We start from the raw sequence: 23,401 nt of genomic DNA, 5'->3' as shown, positions 1-23,401 counted from the left end.
TTATCCTTGCATTTTTTATGCATGCCGGTCGTTGGCTGCTGAGACTGCATGATATAATTAAATTTCCTACCAAAGTAATGTCGTGCAAAGTCAAAACGACATTTGATAGTTCGTTTATTAAACCTAGCACAAAACCAACAAACTGACGTCATGGTCTGGGCCAAGGCAAGGAATACAACAGGAATGGAAGTCCTTATGAGATATTTGTTTCCCACAAGAAATGCAATTGTTAACTTTTTCTGACATCGGACTGAAGCAAGAAAAGGTTCCCCAACGGGGTACTTAGCTTTATTGAAGACTTCGGACTGAAATTCGAATCGAAAATCTCAGGTGTTGGCCGACCGGCACTTGCGAACTGCTTCTGCTTCGGGCACCGCGTGGCAAGAAAGACTTAAGAAAATGGCGTTGGATGCCTCATATACCCCTGGTGCACTGACGTCATGAAGAAGCGACAGCAACCGATGCCGGACCAAGACTTTGGAACTCAGGCCGACTGCGGGACCGTCTGACGGAAGGATAACCCAAGTGTGATGACTGCAGCAGGGTAACACGAACATCACTGTTTTAGCTGTGCAAGACCTAACAGTACCAGCAGCCTGAGGAAAAGTACAGCCCTGTTCTGGGGAGGTCCATAAAGCTCTAGAATTTGGACCAGAAGGTGGATGGCCACTGTAGCTAATTCGCACTGATAACTAATCATACTGCAGTAGTGACCATTTAAAAAAAAAATAACTAAAAAAAATTATCTTTGAAGCAAAACAGGGACTATTAAATGTCGGTCTTTAATGGAATCAGTCAGTTATAGACAAACTTTAGCGATTTTTCCAAGAAAGTCATGGAAGTTGGGAAATAGGTCTGCCAAAATATTTAATACTTAAAGCCACTTGGAAGGGACAGACAATGACACCCAATCACTTACTTCGGATGAAAAAAGACTGAAGATAGAATGTGATTTCCCTTGTATCATAGGCAGGGGAGCAGTTTTGCCTTTCCAGTCTGACTTCCAGAATAGAGCAGATGTACATCCACCACTGCAAAATTTCTACAAATCACCATCACCACTACAGCAACAATCTTTATAATGAACATCTTATTCAACCATCTATATAAGAGATACTGCCAATTAAGCAGATATACTCTATTTCACTAGAAAGACTTCGGCTTTTTCCAGTTAGGGGTCGTCACAGCGGAACTCCGGTCTAATGATTGGCAGTGGAGTTTCAGTGCAGAGTTGCCAGCCTGACACCCAACCTTCAAAGGTGGCACACCCATTCACGCATACACCTACCTGCATGTCTTTAGACATCACTCGACTGCAGAAAGGACATGCAGACTTCACACAGAAGGCGCTCCAGCCGAGAATCTAACAGGAGAACCTCTTGCTGTGAGGCGTGCTGCACCACTCTCACTCCTGTGTTGAAAAACAGCACAGCTGTTTTAACCCTTTCTAGTATCAGAGAGACTTTGGCAATCTGTGGCAAGCAGACCACCTTAAAATAGCGCCAGTGTTAAATACGTGGCCTAAAAGCTGAAGACCTGGATAAGGACTACAGGCTGACAATTCTGGCATGCAGACCACAGATATGACGAGAGGAGATCTCAGCATACAAAATGCTCGCAGTAATCACCAATCCTAATCTGTAGACAGAACTATTACCCAAATCCACTGATGAAAGAATGTTACAGTGAAATAGGGGGTTTACTGGATTCTTCTGCGACAATCTCGCAGTTAGCACAAAATAAGGCTATAAGCAGCTAACAAGCATCATTCTATAGTCAGTGGTTTGATTCCTTCAGTCTCCATTTGTCTACTCTGACCCTCAGCAAGTCACTTAAACCAAGCAATACTCGCAGGCTACCCCAGAACAGAGGCTTAGCCAGTTTAGCCAGTTAGAAATTTAAAGGAATACAATAAAATGTAACCCGGTAGCTATATTCGAGGGAGAGCAAAAGCCTTTCGAATTCTGCTGTGACAACCCCCCCCCCCCCAAAAAAAACAAAAAACTTTAGTATGCTTCAAGAGGATACCACTCTGTGCAGTCTTCCAATACTTAAGAGTGGAAAGTGAATGCAAGGTTTCCCAGCCCTCCTGCCTTATGATCTGGTTAGTTATAAGACTGCACTAAAAGAAAAACATAGCATTAAAAGGAATGGCCTAATTGTTAAGTAATAATGAAGTATGCTGGAAAATGGGCAAGTGCCCTTTTACAGGCAAGTGGTATACAGCTGGTTGGGGCACAATAGAAGGGATCCCCCGTGCATATACATTACCTGTTTGGATCTTTTCAAAATACAAGAGTGGATTAAACACTCAAAACATCATTCAAGTAAAATGAAAAAAACTCTTCACTGGGCTTCAGCTCCAAGAATCACAGTATATGATAAGCAGTGATTACCAACACCCCCTCTTCTTGGGCCAATGCCTTTCTAGAGGTCATATGCCAGTTGTGGTACCCTGCCACTCCAAACAGCTCTATCAAGTTGCCAAGATTGGGCTGAGAATATAGTCAGAAGCATACGCCTACTGCAACTATGAAGGGAATAGAACCCTGGCACTGTGTCAATACAGAAGCAAAAAAAAAAAAGTAGAAGAGTCAAAAGTAAAACTACATATGACACCCCCCATGGTGTTCACCCTTCCTAAACTCCAAAAAATCCACAATGTGATAAAGGGTTATTATGGAATTTCAAATGGTACTGCCATTTCAGTCTTGATAGCTGTATCATCTTGACACTGCAAAGAATAAATAGCCCCTGGTCCTCAAGCCTTCACAATAAATGCTTTAGCTTAATTTCTGAAACCAGTTCTTGCATACTACAGACAGAAGCTCAACTCTGAAATGGAAACATCTCAATCTTGTAATTGGTCTACATATACACACACACCAAAATGTTACAAGTATAATTATTTATTCAAGTACAAAATACTGCTTTTAACACTACCAAAACAAACTAAGGGCATAGCTTTGCTGACATCAGCCAGGACAACTTCAAAAACTGTCTCGTCTCTTCCAGTGGCAAAGGGATGCAAACCTTTTCTGAAAATTATTATTGACAGATTCACAAGGACAGTTAAAACCACTTTAATAGTCCATTAAAGATATCTGGTTAATTGTTCAGATGCTAAATCCAAACCTTGGATTGGGCATGTCAAACTAGATGCAAAACAAATATAAATAGATGTACAACCTCTGTGAGAGAGGGGGTTTCAATTTAGCTAGAAATTACAATGAGACTTTTTAGGAGACTTCTCAACCCCCTCCCCATGAGGGCAGGGGATGATGCTGAAGAGCTTTCTTCAGAAGAGACTAGTACGATTAGAATCAATCACATGACTCAGTCTATTAAATCCTGAAGGCAAAACATGCCTAAACAGCAAGTTATATTGCAGATTAATAATTCTACAGTCTTCTTAAATCTGAGTGGACAGACAGTAAAATAACTTTAGGGCTGCGGTTTTAAATCAAATGCCATTCTAATCCAGAGTGCACAAAGAACAGAAGATTTGGGTGCCAATAAATTGCTGCTGTGACACCTTTTCTCCAAAAAACAGTCATATTAGTTCATCCGCCAGAGTTCAAGTCCCCAAAACCATGAAAATCTTCAGAACACAGCAGGCCATAATGAGGGTTTCAGGAATAGAATGGTTGTTGCTTGCTAGATGCAACTTTGACTTACAACACAAGTAAGAGGGAAGATCCCATTCCTTCAGTTTAATTCAACTGAAGTATAAGCACCCAGCTGTTTGTGGTACATCACATACACTGAGATGCCAGTTTACGAATGTTCATCATCAGTCTCTTGCTATATTCTGCATAGTCTACAGGCTTAACGTCCATCACAGTAGCCTTGATGCGAGATTCATCCTGAAAAACAAAAATAGTGATATAAACCAAGTTAACCCATCTATACCGCCTCTTCTTAAATTGGAATGCAAGTACCATGCCATACTTTGTTATTGGGAATACAAATGTCTAATTCTGCCAAACTTCTAGCATGAACGAAGCCTAAGATCATCCAAAATACATACCCAAATGTAACACTCGCAAAAGGCAGTGTATACAGAGTGCAGATGGGAACAGTACAGTTGTGTACACTTATATCATAAATGTAGATGTTAAAGTGTATTCACTGTTGCAGTCATCAGACTTGGGTTATCTGCCTGCAGGTTAGCCCTCAATCGGCCTGGATACCAGAGACTTAGTATTTCTGCATCGGTTGCTGTCACTCCAGAACGGACGTCAGGTCGTCCAGGGGTATAAGAACAGGCAGCCGATGCCATTACATCAGTTTTTCTTGCCCCAAATGTCAGGAGCCCCCCCCAAATAGGGAGCCAAGTTATGATGGAAAAACACCATCAGTAAAAAGTAAATACCAATAGCCCTGTAAGGGGCGAGTAGAAGACAGAGGAGAGAGAGAGAGAGAAACTAGGGGGCTGGAGGGTGGGAAACCAGGACTGTAACAGTGAATACACCACCATCTACATTTATGGTAAATTTACACAGCTGTACTATGTTCATGTTTCACTGTTGCAGTCACCACACTTGGGTTGATTCCCAAAGTTGAAGAAAGGGTGGATGAAGTCAGGAAGAGTTGGGGCTGGCTAATATGCCTTGCAGGACTGCTGTTGCAAAACCCGCCCTGATTTGGAAAAGATATGCAGCCGGTAATGCTCAGGTAGCAGCTTCCAGAATGTCCCTGGTAGGGACTCCCCTGAGGAATGCTGTGCAGGAAGAAGTTGCCCTAGTGGAGTGGAATGTGTTCTGACCCCCTGAGGGTTGGTTTCCCATGGTGCTTGTAGCAGAAATGGATACAGTGTGCTATTCATTTGGAAATGTTTTGAAATGGCCTTGCCCTCTGCCCCTGGTGCAAACCTGACTAGTAACTGGTTAGATTTCCTGAAGTGCTTAGTCCTATCAAGGTAGAATCTGAGCTGTGTGCACGTCCAAGGAGGGCAGGATCCTTTCCCCTTTATTTTGAGGGTTAGAGAAGGTTGGCAAATGGATAGATTTTTTGAGAGCCACACTGGACACCACTTTAGGCATAAAGGAAGGGTTAGTCCTGAGGGATACCCTGTCGGCTTGAAAAATAAAGAAGGGTTCCACAGCCATAAGTGCTTGTAGCTCAGACACTCTTGTAGCTGAAGTGATTGCCAGAAGCAAGGCTGTTTTTCGAGAGAGGAATTTTAACTCTGCTGATGCTGCAGGCTCAAAGGGGGGTAGCGTGAGTTTCCAGTACAATGTTAAGGTCCCAAGCAGGGGTGGGGATGTTTTCCTTGGTGGCCTTAAGTTGTTTGTCCCTCTCAGGAACTGTTTGATGAGAGGGTGAGAGAAGAGAGGTGGCTCAGTGTTGTACTGGGCAGAGATGGCAGAGGCAAGGATCTTAATGGCAAAGGATAGGTCTCTATTGAGTAGATCTGCTAGGTAGTCCAGGATTAGACGTAAGGAAGACAGGGCTGTGTCCCCTCCTTTAGATTGAATCCAGGAATACCTTTTCCACTTACCGTAGGATTTCCTTGTACTGGGTCTTCTGGCTTCAAGAATGGTGTCCAGTACCTGCTTGCTCAGGCTGGTCACTGGAGGAAAATTCAATGAATAAGCCATGCTGCAAGGTTCAGGGTTTGCAGTTGCGGACTCCAGATCTGTCCCCCCTGCTGAGTGAGGAGGGATGGAATCCGGGGTAGGTGGCACCAGTGAGGCTGCGCAGTAGTCTGTACCAGTGCTGGCATGGCCAGTCCAGGGCAATCAGGATTGCCCTTGGTCTGCCCTGTTTATCTAGAGCAATATTCTTGAGAAAAAAAAAAGGTGGGGGGATGCATATTTTCCCACTGGAAAGATAGGGTGTCCACTTTCCAGGCCCTGCTTTGAGGTGTCCTGGTGCAGAATTTGCTGAGCTGGTGACTGCAGGGGGAGGCAAAGAGGTCCACCTCTGGGATCCCTCATTTCTGAATTAGAAGGCTGAAGGTGCTGGGGTCTAATTGCCACTCATGTGGGTCTAGATTTCTGTTTAGTCTGCCAGAGAGTTGTTTGCCTGGCAGGAATTGAGCTTGCAGATGAATATGCATGTCCAAGGCCGTATTCCATAGGGCCATGGCTAGGCTGCAGTGTGGGTAAGAGTGGGCTCCCCCAATCTTATTGATGTACCACAACTGTGGTGTTGTCCGTTTTTATTAGCAGGGGTCCTGGTGACAGTAGGGATTCGAAAGCGATTCGAAAGCTGTCAGAGCATGCTTAACAGCTAGCTTCTCTTTTTGGTTGATGTGCAGATGAATTTGACTTGGGCTCCAGTGGCCCTAAATGCACTTGTCGTCCAGGTGTGATCCCCATGCACAGTCTGATGCGTCTGTGGTTAGAGTCGGGGTGGCATGGGGTTGAGTAAAGGGAAGTCCCTTGTGGTTGCATGCTGCTGCCCAGCAAAGAAACTCTGTCCTTAGACAAGGAATGATAGGTATGACTGTTTCCAGGTCCTGAGAATGTTAGCACGAAAAATTTTTTAAATACCACTGGAGTTTTCTCATATGGAATTAGTAGGATGCAAGAGGCCATGAACCCTAGGGCCTGCAGGATTTTCCTTGCAGATAGCTGGGTTCTGGTGGCCATTTCAGTAAAGTAGCATGTCAGGCTTGTTTTTGTGGAGTAAGGAGTGCCATCTGGGATGCTGTATTCAAGCTTGCTCCCAGGAATACAATCTTTTGACTGGGGACTAGTTTTGATTTCTTTTCGGAAGATCGGTAGTCTGATGGCTTACCGAAGCCCTTTCAAAATACGGAGATAGAGAGCAAAAGTATTTAGCAACAATAAGAGCCTGACTACAAATAGCTCGGGCGTTGAACAAAGCACAAAAAAAGAAAGTGAGGTACGTCGTGGTGTGGGCCTAAACAGGTGACGCAGTAAAAATAGAAATCTCGGTGTGGTATTTGCTTTCCACAGGCAAGACAATTGTTAACTTTTTCTGACATTGGTTAGAGCAAGAAAAAAGGATCCCCAATGGGGTACTCAGATTCAGAAGACATCAGGATGATTTAATTCGGAAACGAAAACTCAGGTAGCGGCTGACCAGCACTGTGTGAACTGCTTCTGCTTCGGGCAACTCTGCAAGAAAGACTGATGTAATGGCGTTGGCTGCCTGTTTTTATATCCCTGATGACCCGTCTGTCCTGGAGCGACAGCAACTGGCACATTAATACTAAGTCACTGGTATTCAGGCCAACTGAGGGCTAACTGCAGGCAGATACCCAAGTGTAATGACTGCAGCAGTGAAACACGAAGAACATCTACCTCTTCTCACTGACTACTTTTCAGATTAAATCACTGATTGGATTAGTGCTGAAGGACAGAGAAACCAAGGAAAAGAAAGCCAACAAACTACTGAAACAACAAAAACGCGCTTTTCGTGGCTTATAATATAGCAACTTCTTCAGAAAAGATACAGTTTCAAACAGTAGTTTGAAAGTAATTAAGACATGTCATGTGATGACCACACCTCCAGTGAGTCAAATTCTTAAAGAAACATTTGCTAAAAAAACACGTGTTCATAAAACCTAAATACAAAAGCTGCAAGTTTGTTAAATAAAAAGTATCAAAACTGTTATAAATAGTTGTACAGAAGACGTTAAACTGTTAGACTCAAACAATAACAAAGTTAAGCTAGACTTCAAAATTACGAAATAATCAACCGGGTATATCTCTGTAAAATATTGTAGAGCTAAGATGAATAGAATTATGTTCAAGCAAAATACCAATTACCGTCTCAAACTTCTTAGTTTCAGAAGACAGGCAATATTACAAGCATCATTTAAACCTAGTACAACAAATGCACTCAAACGGATTTGCCATTCAAGCTCATGTTCCTCTAAAAGTAAATTCAGTGGGCCACTTCTCAAATTAGCTTGAACTTGATCTATAGCTTTAAAGGTGAATTTGTGGCCCACATTATTTGCTATATGTCTTGCTAGTGGGTTGTCAATTTTATTGACTGAAATAGCATAGGTGTGTTCATAAACCCAGTCCCACAGTCTACGTTCAGTCTTCCCCACATAGAATGCGGGACAGCAGACATCTTGCTACATAGACTACTAGTCCAGAATTACAGTCGAGTTTAAATTTAATCTCATACTTGTCACCTATACAAAATGTATTGCCCACTTCCATGAAACTACACATCCTACAAGATTCACACAAATTAATTCCAACATACCTGTGTGTTTTAAGTTGTAGCCCCCCACATTCAAGTAAGTTTTTAAGGTTGTGGCCTCTACGAAATAAAATATTTGGAACTGGGCCTAGTTTACTGAATAGTGAAATATCACTCAGGATAAACTGCCAGTTTTTACATAAAATACGTTTAACTTGGCCACTATCATTACTGAAGGTAGTAATAAATCCACCTTTGAAGTTAGGGGCTAAGGTTTGTGATGGAATTTGTGTTGGGACAGATACACTGTTTTGACAATCTACCATGTGAGGAACAAGACTGTCCTGTTCTAAACTGTTTAGCCCAAGGATGAGAGAGAATTCCAAGTCTTCTTTTATCAGAAACTTCACTGACTAAAGTTCCAATAAGGTCGCTAGGATACCCACGCTTTTCAAACATCTTCCTAAGTAAATCACACTCTTGATGGAAATCGAACTCAAGTGTTATAATTTTAGCTGCCCTTATTAATTGGCCTTTTATAATGGACCACTTCTGGTGGAACGGGTGGCAGCTAGAAAAGTGTAGGAATGAGTTACAGTACGTGGGTTTTCTAACCATCTGTGATACATGCCCCCTGTTGACTATCTTTTGAAAGTTTCACATCTAAATAGTCAATCGTGGCTGTGTGAAATGTTGATGCAAATACAAGGAAATCAGTTGTGGAATTCAGAAATTAAATAAAAAGCTTAGCCTGAATGCCATCTCCATTAAATAACACGAAGAGGTCATCCAAGAAACGGGTGTAGTAAACTAGATTCGCCCTGAAGTGCTCAGCTTTAAAAACAAATGTTCTTTCCCAGTACGCCATCACCAAGTTGGCAAAGCTGGCACCACAGGACGACCCCATAGCAACCCCTCGTTTCTGTAAGTAAAAATCCTTGTCAAATAAAAGTAATTATTAGTAAGAATGATGTCTAATAAAGACTCCACTAAAGTAACTTCGTGTGAAGGAGCTTTCTTAGATTTCAGCAAAAGACTCACCCATTCTATGCCCTCTAAGTGTGGAACAGATGTATACAAGTCCTTAACATCGATAGTTAAGAAATTGTGATTGGGGTTAAATTCCAAGTTGTTAATGTTCTCTAGGAAGGTCCATGAGTCTTTGCATACTTGGGGTTCTGACAAAGTATTTTTTTCAAAATATTGTCTACTACCTTAGCACAAGGGTAAGTTAATGAACCCCTCCCATCTATTAATGGTCTCATGGGGGGTTTTCCACATCCTTGTGGATTTTTGGCATCCCAAACATAATTGGGATTTTTGGCCAAGGAAGGGAGATGAAATTAAACGTACCAATATCAATGATGGCATCGATGAAGAAGTCATTAAAATAGCCTCTTATTCGTTTATATGCAGTGCTGACCTCACTCAAGGATGCTTTAGAGTAAGCCTCTGTGTCTAACAGATGCCTCATTCTCACTGTGTAGTCATGTTGATCAAAGACTACTAATCCCCCCACCTTTGTCTGGTTTAACCACCCTGACATTAGCGTTCCTCATGGATTGCAGTAGTATATTTTCCTTTCGACTCACATTACTTAGTCTTTTTGATGGACAAGAATGAGGATTCAAAAGGAATCGAAAATCCAGTTTACATACTTGTTCAAACATCTTCAGAGTAGGGTGTAGTGGGGGATTGTAAGTACTGGCCACCCTTAACTCAGTCACCAGAGTTACTGTCACCAAATAATAAATTAAAGTTTAACTTTCTCACATACAGTTTAAGATCTGTGACAGTTTTGACTAAGTTAAATCGTTTGTCGGGTACAAATGTACTACCTTTAGCTAATAAATTCACCAATGGCAAGTCGATAAAAAATGATGAAAAATTATAAATTAGTCACTTTTAGTAATGTTCAAATGAGGATAGTTATTAGTCATTACTTCCTGCATTTGAAATTGCACCGATTGTTCTGGTTCTGTTGGAATGATTTGTTCTTCGGAATTGTTCCTGTAGGATTGTCTTTCCGAAAATTTACACAATTAACAGGGACGTTGGTATTGTCAGTCACTTGTTGGTTGTAATCACAGATGTTGCTATTATTACGGATCCGTTCGCTATGTCTAATGACAATCTGGTTATCAGATTGCACAACATTGTTGGATTGCTGTACAGCAATAAAGGGTTTCATTGCATTATAAATTTGAGCTGAAGATGGTTTTGGATAGGCCGACCCATTGTCATAAGCAAGCCTGTCCCTTTTCATTTTTTTTTAACTATTGCTCTTCAATCTGTCCAGCAACTGATTATACTAGAGAAGGAACGGTCATAGTCATACCTGTATCTGAAAAATTCACAGTCCGATACTGTCATCGTTCAACAGTGAAACCTCACAGGACAAGGCATCTATCTGTAACTGGTACTGTCTGATCATAAGTTGCAGGAGGTCAAAACCTTGTTGATCGAACAAGGAATTTAATTCTAAATGAAACAGTGAATCCGGGATTAAACCGGTTGTGTACCGATGGACAAGAAGCCCTTTCGGAACTATGTGTTGCTCCAAGCACTCCTTAAAATACATCACTTCAAGTTGTAATTTAAGTTTTAATAACTTTACATCAAAGGTTTTAAGCTTCTCATTCAAGCCAATAGCATCAACCTGTTGTTCGTTGTTAGTCTCGGCCGGTTGCGCCTGGTCAGACCGTGTCTTGAAACAGTGTGGAAGTGTCTTTAATCCACTCGTTAAAATCAGGAGCTCCAATGAGCCTTCCATTGTTATCGCTGAACGTGTTAAGTACAGGTTCATCCATGTTCTCTGTTTGGTGGGCTTCAGTTGGGACTCGTTGGCTTGATATATCCCCACAAGTTGCGCCGATACTGACTACAACTGTTTGGTGGAATAGGTCTCAAGTTACTAAATGGAGTGCCACTCACCGGTATTTGTGGAACCACATTCAGAAAAGAACGTTATTGTTGATATAAAACAGTATCCACCTTCTCTAAACGGGCAGAAAGGCCATCCATACGTTGGCCCATGCTTGTAATATTGCCTGTCTTCTGAAACTAAAAAGTTTGAGAAGGTAATTGGTATTTTGCTTGAACATAATTCTATTCATCTTAGCTCTACAATATTTTAGAGTGATCTACCCGGTTGATTATTCCGTAATTTTGAAGTCTAGCTTAACTTTGTTATTGTTTGAGTCTTAACAGTTTAACGCCTTCTGTACAACTATGTATAACAGTTTTGATGATACTTTTAATTTAAAAAACTTGCAGCTTTTGTATTTAGGTTTTATGAACATGTGTTTTTTTAGCAAATGTTTAAGAATTTGACTCACTGGAGGTGTGGTCATCACATGACATGTCTTAATTACTTATAAACTACTGTTTGAAACTGTGCATCTTTTCTGAAAAAGTTGCTATATTATAAGCAACGTAAAGCGCTTAAACAGTTTTACTTTATATTTTTTGGATTCCTGATGCTTCTTGTGGTGGGTCTTGGTGCTGCTGACTTGGTTTTTGTTGTTTCAGTAGTTTGTTGGCTTTCTTTTCCCTGGTTTCTCTGTAGTATGGTGTCTGGAACCAGCAGCAACCCAAGTAGTCCCACACTTTTCGGTACACAGCTGCAGACCGAATTGGGAAATCTTACTCAATTAATGCGATGGGCCAACGTATGGATGGCCTTTCTGCCCATTTAGAGAAGGTGGATACTGTTATCTCAACAACGTTCTTTTCAGTACGTGGTTCCACAAATAGCGGTGAGTGGCACTCCTGTTAGTAACTTGAGACCTATTCCACCCAACAGAGTTGCAGTCAGTAAGGGCGCAACTTGTGGGGATATTATATCAAGCCAACAGGTCCCAACCAAAGCCCGCCAAACGGGGAACATGGATGAACCTGTACTTAACACATTCAGCGATAACAATGGAAGGCTCATTGGAGCTCCTGATTTTAACGAGTGGATTAAAGACACTTCCACACTGTTGCAAGACACGGTCTGACCAGGAGCAACCGGCCGAGACTAACAATGGACAACAGGTTGGTGCTATTGGCTTGAATGAGAAGCTTAAAACCTTTGATGTAAAGTTATTAAAACTTAAAAAATTACAACTTGAAGTGATGTATTTTAAGGAATGCTTGGAGCAACACAGTTCCGAAAGGGCTTAGTGTCCATCGGTACCCAACTGGTTTAATCCCGGATTCACTGTTTCATTTAGAATTAAATTCCTTGTTCGATCAAGGATTTGACCTCATGCAACTTATGATCAAACACTACCAGTTACAGATAGATGCCTTGTCCTGTGAGGTTTCATTGTTGAACAATGACATAGTATCGGACTGTGAATTTTTCAGATACAGGTATGACTATGACCGTTCCTTCTCTAGTATTAATCAGTTGCTGGACAGATTGAAGAGCAATAAAGTTACAAAAATGAAAATGGGCAGGCTTGCTTATGACAATGGGTCGGCCTATCCAAAACCATCTTCAGCTCAAATTTATAATGCAATGAAACCCTTTATTGCTGTACAGCAATCCAACAATGTTGTGCAATCTGATAACCAGATTGTCATTAGACGTAGCAAACGGATCTGTAATAGCGACAACTGTGATTACAACCAACAAGTGACTGACAATACCAACGTCCCTGTTAACAATTGTGTAAATTTTCGGAAAGACAATCCTACAGGAACAATTCTGAAGAACAAATCATTCCAACAGAACCAGAAGAACAATCGACGCAATTTCAAACGCAGGAATTAATAACTAATAACTATCCTCGTTTGAACATTGTTACTAACAGTGACCGTGACTAATTTTTATAATTTTTCATCATTTTTTATTGACTTGCCGTTGGTGAATTTATTAGCCAAAGTAGTACATGTGTACCTGACAAACGATTTAACTTGGTCAAAACTGTCACAAACTGTATGTGAGAAAGTTAAACTTTAATTATTTGGTGACAGTAACTCTGGTGACTGAGTTAAGGGTGGCCAGTACTTACAATCCCCCACTACACCCTACCCTGAAGATGTTTGAACAAGTATGCGAACTAGATTTTCGATTCCATTCAAATCCTCATTCTTGTCCATCAAAAAGACTAAGTAATGTGAGTCGAAAGGAAAATGTACTACTGCAATCCATGAGGAATGCTAATGTCAGGGTGGTTAAACCAGATAAAGGTGGGGGATTAGTAGTCTTTGATCAACCTGACTACACAGTGAGAATGAGGCATCTGTTCGACACAAAGGCTTACTCTACAGCATCCTTGAGTGAGGTCAACACTACATATAAACAAATAAGAGGTGATTTCAATGACTTCTTCATCGATGTCATCATTGATATTGGTACGTTTAATTTCATCTCCCTTCCTTGGCCAAAAATCCCAATTATGTTTGGGATACCAAAAATCGACAAGGATGTGGAAACCCCCCCTCATGAGACCATTAATAGATGGGAGGGGTTCATTAACTTACCCTTGTGCCAAGGTAGTGGATAATATTTTCAAAAAATACTTGGTGTCAGAACCCCAAGTATGCAAAGACTCATGGACCTTCCTAGAGAACATTAACAACTTGGAATTTAACCCCAATCACAATTACTTAACTATCGATGTTAAGGACTTGTATACATCTATTCCACACTTAGACGGCATAGAATGGGTGAGTCTTTTGCTCAAATCTAAGAAAGCTCCTTCACACGAAATTACTTTAGTGGAGTCTTTATTAGACATCATTCTTACCAATTACTTTTTATTTGGCAAGGATTTTTACTTACAGAAACGAGGGGTTGCTATGGGGTCGCCCTGTGGTGTCAGCTTTGTCAACTTGGTGATGGCGTACTGGGAAAGAACTTTTGTTTTTAAAGCTGACCATTTCAGGGCGAACCTAGTTTACTACACCAGTTTCTTGGATGACATCTTCGTGTTATTTAATGGAGATGGCATTCAGGCTAAGCTTTTTATTTCATTTCTGAATTCCACAACTGATTTCCTTGTATTTACATCAACATTTCACACAGCCACGATTGACTATTTAGATGTGAAACTTGCAAAAGATTTTTAGAAAACCCACGTACTGTAACTCATTCCTACACTTTTCCAGCTGCCACCCATTCCACCAGAAGCAGTCCATTATAAAAGGCCAATTGATAAGGGCAGCTAGAATGATAACACTTTAGTTAGATTTCTATCAAGAGTGTGATTTACCTAGGAAGATGTTTGAAAAGTGCGGGTATCCTAGCGACCTTATTGGAACTTTAGTCAGTGAAGTTTCTGATAAGACTTGGAATGGTCTCTCCCATCCTTGGGCTAAACAATTTAGAACAGGACAGTCTTGTTCCTCACATGGTAGACCATCAAAACAGTGCATCTGTCCCAACACAAATTCCATCACAAACCTTAGCCCCCAACTTCAAAGGTGGATTTATTACTACCTTCAGTAATGATAGTGGCCAAGTTAAACACATTTCATATAAAAACTGGCAGTTTATCCTGAGTGACATTTCACTATTCAGTAAACTAGACCCAGTTCCAAATATTGTATTTCGTAGAGGCCACAACCTTAAAAACTTACTTGAATATGGGGGGCTACAACTTAAAACACACAGGTATGCTGGAATGAATTTGTGTGAATCTTGTAGGAATGTAGATTCATGGAAGTGGGCAATACATTTTGTATAGGTGACAAGTAGGAGACTCAACTGTAATTCTAGATTAGTAGTCTATATAGCAAGATGCGTCTGCTGTCCAGCATTCTATGTGGGGAAGACTGAACGTAGACTGCGGGACTGGGTTTATGAACACACTTATGCTATTTCAGTCAATAAAATTGACAACCCACTAGCAAGACATAGCAAATAATGTGGGCCACAAATTCACCTTTAAAGCTATAGATCAAGTTCATGCTAATTTGAGAGGTGGCCCACTGAATTTACTTTTAGAGGAACATGAGCTTGAATAGCAAAGCCGTTTGAATGCATTTGTTGTACCAGGTTTAAATGCTTGTAATACTGCTTGTCTTCTGAAACTAAGAAGTTTGAGACTGTAATTGGTATTTTGCTTGAACATAATTCTATTCATCTTAGCTCTACAATATTTTAGAGAGATATACCCGGTTGATTATTCTGTAATTTTGAAGTCTAGCTTAACTTTGTTATTGTTGGAGTCTAACAGTTTAACGCCTTCTGTACAACTATTTATAACAGTCTTGATGATACTTTTAATTTAACAAACTTGCAGCTTTTGTATTTATGAACACGTTTTTTTTTAGCAAATGTTTCTTTAAGAATTTGACTCACTGGAGGTGTGGTCATCACATGACATGTCTTAATTACTTATAAACTACTGTTTGAAACTGTGCATCTTTTCTGAAGTTGCTATATTATAAGCAAAGAAAAGTGCTTAAATAAACCGTTTTACTTTATATTTTTTGGATTCCTGATGCTTCTTGTGGTGGGTCTTGGTGCTGCTGACTTGGTTTTTAGTGCTGAAGAACAACTTAGAGCCAGGATTTGCACTGCACGAGTAGAACCTCCAATGACAGTCTTGAAAGTAACCTGTCCACATCACTTCCTTACACCTTCCTCCCCTCCCTGTGAATCTGCTTACCCTAACTGTTGGGATGACTTCAGAACTCACCACAAATTATTTGTAGCTAGGGACTTTCAAAAGCACAAATGCAAGTTCAACTCAACCAACTGGGTCATTCTCAAGCAATTCACAATCCCAGACAGGAAAGAGATAAAACAAAGTGCAAGACAGAATTGTCTTCCAAAACTGACTTTTGAAAAGGTATACTGCTTCTACAATGCAAAAGCCATTTTTCAGTACTTCGATAAAAGTGGGCAGAAGACCAGAGATAGTAATGACAGTAATTCTAAAACCCTCAAAGCAGCCAAACCTCTTAAGAAGTCCTTTTTACAGCATTAGACTGGGGGACAAGTAGGCCTCAAATTACATTAGCAACTAGCTTGGAATAGTTATAGGAGATCCCGTCCCACTTCCCCACCAGCACCACCATCAGCATACACTAGACAGTAAACTTGTGCAGATCTTTAAAATTAACAATGCTGACTCAAAACTGCTCATGCCTATCTAGGATATGAAGCACCAACGCTTTTCTATTCTGAACCTATTGAAAAGTCTGGGAAGGAGGAACTATTTGTTCAATTCAGAAGAACTAGAAAGTTATTGCTTGTCTTCTGAATATCCTATAATCATGCATACAGGACGTTTGAGGAAAATCAAGTGACAAACATTTCAAACAGTAAAGCTGCTCAGTGCAACTTCAGCATTTACAGTATTTAAGCATATGAAGCAAAGCTTTGTATTTCAAAACTATAAAAACTTTTTCTGAGCAGATTACAATACTGCCAAGTTTACATGCTAGACATATGGTAGCAGTTTGTCTGCGCAGATCAGAGCTTTAATGTCATGCCAAAAAAAAAAAGTCCTTTCCACGTAAATATGAATACGACTTTACACAATTCAACAAAAACCACAGCATTTCTTCTGTGGTGTGTCAAACTGCAAGAATCAGCAACAACTTAGTCAGGTATCTTCTAAAGTATTCATCTGAAGCCATGTAATTTTTTTCACTACATAAAGTACAGTTGTGTACACTTACCATAAATGTAGATGTTAAGAGTGTATTCACTCTTGCAGTCATTACATTTGGGTAATCTGCTTACAGTAGCCCTCAGTCGGCCTGATTAACAAAGTCTTGGGTCCTGCGTCAGATGCTGTCCCTTCTCCCAGAACGTCAGGTCGTCAGGGTTATAAAACATGCAGCCGACGCCATTACATCAGTTTTTCTTGCCCCAGATGTCAGGTGCCCCCCTAATGGGAAGCAATTAAATATATAATTACAAGGGTATACCTCCAACAAAAAAGCAAATACACCAAAAAGCTTTTTGAACATAGTAAGAGTAGAGGTATAGCCAAAAGAAAAAAGGGGGGCTGGAGGGAAAGTAAATTACAGTTTTGTACCTACCATAAATGTAGATGTTCAAGTGTTCACCCTGCTGCAGTCATCACACTTGGGTTATCCTGTTGTCAGGCGGTCCCACAGTCGGCCGGAATTCCAAAGTCTTGGTCTGGCGTCGGTTGCTGTCACCTCTTCCTTGACGTCAATGCGCCTGCCATTTTCTTCAGTTTTCTTACCCCAGATGTCAGGTGCCCCCAAAAAGGTAGTCAGAATTAGTACCAAATGGAGTGAGCACTGCACAAACACAAAATCCCTTCAGCTATAAGCAAATACATCAGTAAGGCATAGAAGAGATTTTGCCAGTAGATCAGAGGGGATGGAGGGAGGGTAACCTGGACTGCAGCAGGGTGAACACTCTAACATCTACATTTATGGTAGGTACAAAACTGTACTATGTTCATTGTGTTACCCTGCTGCAGTCATCACACTTGGGTTGAATCCCAAAGCTAAGGTAGGGGGGAGGTATCAGAGGGTTAGTGGAGGCAATAAGGCCCTGCAGAACTGCAGTGGCGAAGCCTGCGAGGTAAGTGATCGTGTTTGGTAAAGGTGTGTACTGAACTCCAAGTTGCAGCTTCTAAAATTTCCTTGGTTGGAACCCCCCCTGAGAAAGGCTGTAGAGGTAGCTGCTGCCCTGGTGGAGTGGGATCTAATGGTAGCAGGAACTGGTTTCCCATGATGGGTATAGCAGAACCGTATGCAATGACCTATCCATTTAGAAATGGTTTGCTTAGATACAAGCCTTCCCTTGTGAAGCTGTAGCATAGGATACAAAGAAGCTGGTCAGTTTTTCTGAAAAGCCTTAGTTTTGTCCAAGTAGTAACTAAGCTGCCTGTGAATGTTCAAGGAATGCAGGAGTCTCTCACCGTTGTTCTGTGGATTGGGGAAGAAGGTGGGTAAGTGGATGGTTTGATTTAAAGCTACACTGGAAACCACCTTAGGCATAAAGGAAGGATTAGATTGTAGAGAAACTGTCTTGATGAAAAATGAGGAAAGGTTCCACTGCCATTAGTGCCTGTAGCTCTGAGACTCTCCTAGCTGAAGTTATTGCTAGGAGCAGGGCAGTCTTCCATAATAGGAAATGAAGATCTGCAGAGAAAGCTGGTTCAAAGGGAGGTAGCATTAGTTTTTCCAGAACAAAGTTGAGGTCCCATGTTGGTGTAGGAGCTCTCCTGGGTGGTCTAATGTTTTTTGTCCCTCTGAGGATCTGCCTTAGAAGAGGATGTGAAAATAAAGGTGGATCCGTGTTGTAGTGAGCTGAAATAGCTGAAGCATGGATTTTAATTGAGGAAAAGGAAAGTCCTTTGTGCAACATCTCAGCTAACTACTGTAGAATGTGAGGCTGAATTGTGTCCTGGCCTTTAGCTTGGTTCCAGGCACAAAACCTTTTCCATTTGTCCGAATAAGCCTTCCTGGTGCTTGGCCTCCTGGCTTCCAGAATAACATCCAGAACTGCTTGTGAAAGAGGAGCTGGTTGGATGTTTAGTTGATTTGCCATGCAGCCAGATTGAAAGTTTTGAGCTGGCTGTGAAGAATCTGTTTTGTTGTGTGAGCAAGTGGGGTATTTGAGGCAATATCCATGGTGGGGTGTGGGCCATATTTTTCAATAGCGGGTACCAGTGTTGGCGTGGCCAGTCTGGGGCTATGAGAATGTCGTGGTCTCTCCTTTTTGACCTTCAAAAGAACCTTTGTGAGGAGAGGTAATGGAGGGAAGGCATATGCTGTCAGCTTTTTCCAACTGAAAGAGAGAGCGTCCACTTTCCAAGCTAGATGGTGAAATGTCTTTGTACAAAATTTTGTCAGTTGGTAGTTTTGAGGACTGGCAAACAGGTCTATGTTTGGAAGGCCCCATTTTTGAGTTAACATTGCAAATATTTGTGGATCTAGTTTCCACTCGTGGGGATCTTTGATGTTTCTGCTGAGGTCGTCTGCCAATGTGTTCTTCTGTCCTGGCAGGAACTGAGCTTGTAACTGGACTTGGTAGGCCAGAGCTGTGTTCCATAAGATCATTGCTTGCCTGCATAGAGGGTAGGAATGTGTACCCCCTTGTTTATGTACCACATAACTGTGGTGTTGTCCATCTTTATTGCAAGTTGTCCTGGATGTAATAGATCCTTGAAGGCTGTCAGAGCTTTCTGTACAGCTAGCATCTCTGATTTATGTGCAGATTTCTTTGATCTGCAGTCCATAGGCCTTGAATGCGTTGTCCTGCCATGTGTGCCCCCCAGGCGTAGTCTGAAGCATCTGTTGTGATAATTTGCCTGGCTGGGGGCATGGTGAAAGGCTGACCCTTGTTGAGGTGACATGACTGTGACCACCATAGAAATTCCTGTTGTAGGCAAGGAATGAGAGATAGTGTCCAAGCTGTGGCTGTGTTGAGACCATACGCTTTTTAGGTACCATTGTAATTTCCTCATATGCAGCTTTGCAAATAGTATTATTAGAATGCAAGATGCCATGAAGCCCAAAGCCTGCAGAATTTTTCTTGCAGTTAATTGGGTCTTTGTTGCCATTGTCTTGAAATATTGAGTTAGTTGTAGTTGCGTGTCTGGCGTAAGATAAGCCTTCTGGGCCGTTATATTCAAGCTGGCACCCAGGAATGTCATTTTTTGTGAGGGTACTAGTTTTGACTTTTCGTTTACTGTGTACCCCAGGCAGTTTAGTAGATGCTTTACAAAGGCCAGATGATGTAAGAGAATGTCTTTACTTTCTGCTTGGATGAGGCAGTCGTCCAGGTATGGATATATTTGAATTCCTCTTTGTCTGCAGTATGCAATTACTGGTGCCAGGCATTTTGTGAAAACTCTGGGCGCAGTAGATAAGCCAAAGGGCAGTGCAGAGAATTGGTAATGGGTTGAACCTGCAATGAAACAGAGGTATCTTCTGCAACTTTGTCTGATAGGGACATGCAGGTATGCCTCCTTGAGGTCCAATGTTACTAGCCATGCTTCCTTGCCCAACATGGGAAGTAGCTGCTGTAGTGTTAGCATCTTGAATTTGGGTACTTGTAAGTGTTTAGAATTGAAAGGTCCAGAATTGGTCTCCAGGCAATGTCCTTTCTGGGCACTAGAAAGAGTCTTGAGTAAAATCCTTGGCCTTGCTCTTGAGTAGGTACCAGCTGAATGGCTCATGTCCATGAGAGCTGTAATTTGCTTTTGTGCCTCTGCCTGGCTCTCATGTCCATGAGAGCTGTAATTTGCTTTTGTGCCTCTGCCCATTGATTTTGTGGCAGGTTTGGCATTCTTTTCATTGGCAAGATGTGAAAGTGGAATCTGTATCCTCGTGAAATTATGTCTAGGACCCATTTGTCCTTTGTGACAAAGTGCCAGTTGTCTGCAAAAAGTGCGAGTTTCCCCCCCAAGGGGGCTGCCAACGAGTATTGCTTGGCCAGATGAGGTGCAAGTCATTGAGTTTGCCTTCTGGTGGATTGAGACCTGTCTTCTCCTCCCTTGTGTTGTAGTGCCCCATTGGCGAGGTTTATAATGGGCTTGTGGTTGTTCTCTGCCCCTTGGGGCGTCTTATTTACCCCTCTGCAGTCTGTCAGTGGCTGGAAAGGACCAATTTTTTGTTGGCCAATTTCTGCTGAAGTGAGGGGGTTGTACTTGTAGGAAATCTTTGACTGTCTGCATAGATTTTGCCTTACCTTCCATTTTCTTTAAAACAACTTCTGCTTTAACTCCAAAAAGAACATCCTGCTGTAAGGGCGCATCTAGTAATTTTGCTTTAACATGATCAGACAGAGTTTGTCCCTTTAACCAAGCATGGTTTAACAGACCCAGTGACAGCTGCTCTGCAGGAGGCCTCCAAAGAATCAAACCCACATTGTAAGGTATGTTTGCCCACCTGCTCAGTGGCATGCAACAGATCCTGTACTTCTTTCAATTCAGATTGTTGAGGGAGAGTGGTTATTCTTTGCTTTAACTGAGAGATTAGAAATTGCTGATACTTAAGCATATGAAATTGACAATTCAGTGCCCTCATAGCTAGTGTGGCTGAGGTGTAAACCTTTTTCCCCCACCTGTCTAGTGCTCTGGAATCCCTTCTCAGAAGGTACTGGGTTTTTAGCCATAGAAGCCTTAGCCCCCTTGGGACCCTGGGAGATGGTCTCTGGGTCAGCTACTGGGCTTTTGTAAAGAAATTTGTGGGAATCAGGCACTCTGTAGTATCTATCAGGCTTAGCCGGAGCAGGAGGTAGAGAGTCTGGGTTGAAACTGGATTCTAAATAGACATCATCCACAATGTCCAAAACTGGTGGGATGGCAAGTGGTCTGTGTTGGGGGAGTAAAAGAAAATCTGAGCCTTTTCTTTGAATCAGAGTAGTCCTGACCTTCCCAGTGAAAATGTTCCCTCAGTGTGTAAAGTTTCCCCAAAGGAGTAGTCTTCAGGAGGAGAAGCTGAGGGAATAAAGTCCTCAGCATCAAAATCTTCATAAGGAGAGAAGGAATAGTCTTGGTCCTCAGAGGAGTCTGAAGAAATGGACATTTGCTCAGAGGAAGCATAATCTTCCTCTTGTCTAGGCCTTTTGTCAGGAGGGGGCTGTGAACCCCTGATTAAAGAAATCAAATCTTCAGCCATTTTGAGCATCTGTTTCTTAGGCATAGGGCCTTGAACAGGAGACTGAAGTGCAGTCCTTTTAGATTTAGAAGGAGTCTTCGACTTGGAAAACGTTTTAATGGTAAGAGTCGGTCTGAAACCGCCTTCAGAAACTGATGGCGTTTCTGTAGCACCGACGTCTTTTGAAGCAAAGTCATCGGAAGGGCCTGAAGTAAAAGGCTGCGTCGGCCTGGTACATTCCGTCAAAATTTCCGTAGCGGTCTCGGGTTCCAGATCTACGGTAGTCAGGGGCTGCATCGGAGCCTCACTGAGGACCGGAGACCGGATCAGCCGAGGCCTCGGCATCTGGCTTAGGCCTGGGCTGTGTCCTTATCCCTGCATTTTTTGTGCACGCTGGTAGTCGGTTGCTCCGACGGCATGGTGTAGTTAAATTTCCTACCGAAGTAGTGTCGTGCAAAATCAAAGTGTCTTAATAGTACGCTCATTAAACCTAGCAAAAAACCGACAAGAAGTGACGTCGTGGTCTGGGCCTAGGCAAGGTATGCAAAAAATGAAAATCCTTATGAGGTATTTGCTTCCCACAAGAAATACAATTGTTAACTTTTTCTGACATCGGTCTGAGGCAAGAAAAGTTTCCCCAATGGGGTACTTAGCTTTATAGAAGACTTCGGTCTGAAATTCGAATTCGAAAATCTCAGGAGTCGGCCGACCGGCACTTGCGAACTGCTTCTGCTTCGGGCACTGCGTGGCAAGAAAGACTGAAAATGGCGTCGGTTGCATTATATATACCCCCGGCGCACTGACGTCAGGGAAGAGGCGACAGCAACCGACGCCGGGCTAAGACTTTGGAATTCCGGCCGACTACGGGACCGCCTGACGACAGGATAACCAGAGTGTGATGACTGCAGCAGGGTAACACGAACATCCAGGACTGCAACAGTGAATACACTCGAACATCTACATTTAAGTGTACACAACTGTACTATGTTCATGTTTCACTGTTGCTGTCATTACATTTGGGTAGATTCCCAAAGCTAAGGCTGGGAGGAAGAATTTAAATAGAATTAGGACCAGCTACAAGGCCCTGCAAGACTGCAGTGGCAAAGCCAGCCCTGGATTTAGAGAAAATTTGGCAAATGATAATGCTTGGTGAAAGTATGTACAGAACTCCAGGTAGCAACTTCTAGGATGTCCCTGGTAGGGATGCCCCTGAGAAAGGCTGTGGAGGTAGATGCAGCCCTAGTTGAATGGGGTCTGATGCCCTGTGGGATAGGTTTTCCATGGTGTTTATAGCAGAATTGAATGCAGTGTCCTATCTATTTTGAAATGGTTTGCTTTGAATTAGCTTTTCCCTCTCTCCCTGCAGCAAATGCCACCAGCAGTTGTTCAGATTTCCTTTGAGGTTTAGTCCTGTCTAAGTAAAATCTAAGTTGACTGTGCACATCCAAGGAGTGCAGTACCTGTTCCTTTTTGTTCGGTGGGTTAGAAAAGAAGGTAGGCAAATGAATGGACTGATTAAGAGCATCACTGGATACCACCTTGGGCATGGAGGGATTGGTTCTGAGAGACACCCTGTCCGCATGAAAGATGATGAAAGGCTCCACTGCCATAAAGGCCTGTAATTCAGATACCCTTCTTGCAGAAGTGATTGCTAAAAGGAAAGCTGTTTTACAGGAAAGGAATTTTAAATCTGCAGTAGCAGCTGGCTCGAAAGAAGGACGAGCGAGTTTCT

General features: G+C 42.0%; 1 protein-coding gene across 1 annotated transcript in view; it reads right to left on the bottom strand.

Moving 5' to 3' along the window:
• Nucleotides 1–2,893: 2,893 nt before the first annotated feature.
• Nucleotides 2,894–23,401, bottom strand: part of RPA1 (replication protein A1) — a 1,048,235-nt gene continuing 1,027,727 nt past the window's right edge. Inside the window, exon 17 of the mRNA XM_044054876.1 lies at nt 2,894–3,866. Within this exon, the coding sequence (XP_043910811.1) occupies nt 3,756–3,866 (111 nt within the window). The 3' untranslated portion in view covers nt 2,894–3,755. The remainder of the gene's footprint in view (nt 3,867–23,401) is intronic.

This window comes from Protopterus annectens, chromosome 13.part0 (assembly GCF_019279795.1).
Source record: "Protopterus annectens isolate FY-2018-M chromosome 13.part0, PAN1.0, whole genome shotgun sequence".
Taxonomy (NCBI): domain Eukaryota; kingdom Metazoa; phylum Chordata; order Ceratodontiformes; family Protopteridae; genus Protopterus; species Protopterus annectens.
This window is presented reverse-complemented; position numbering and strand designations above follow the sequence as displayed.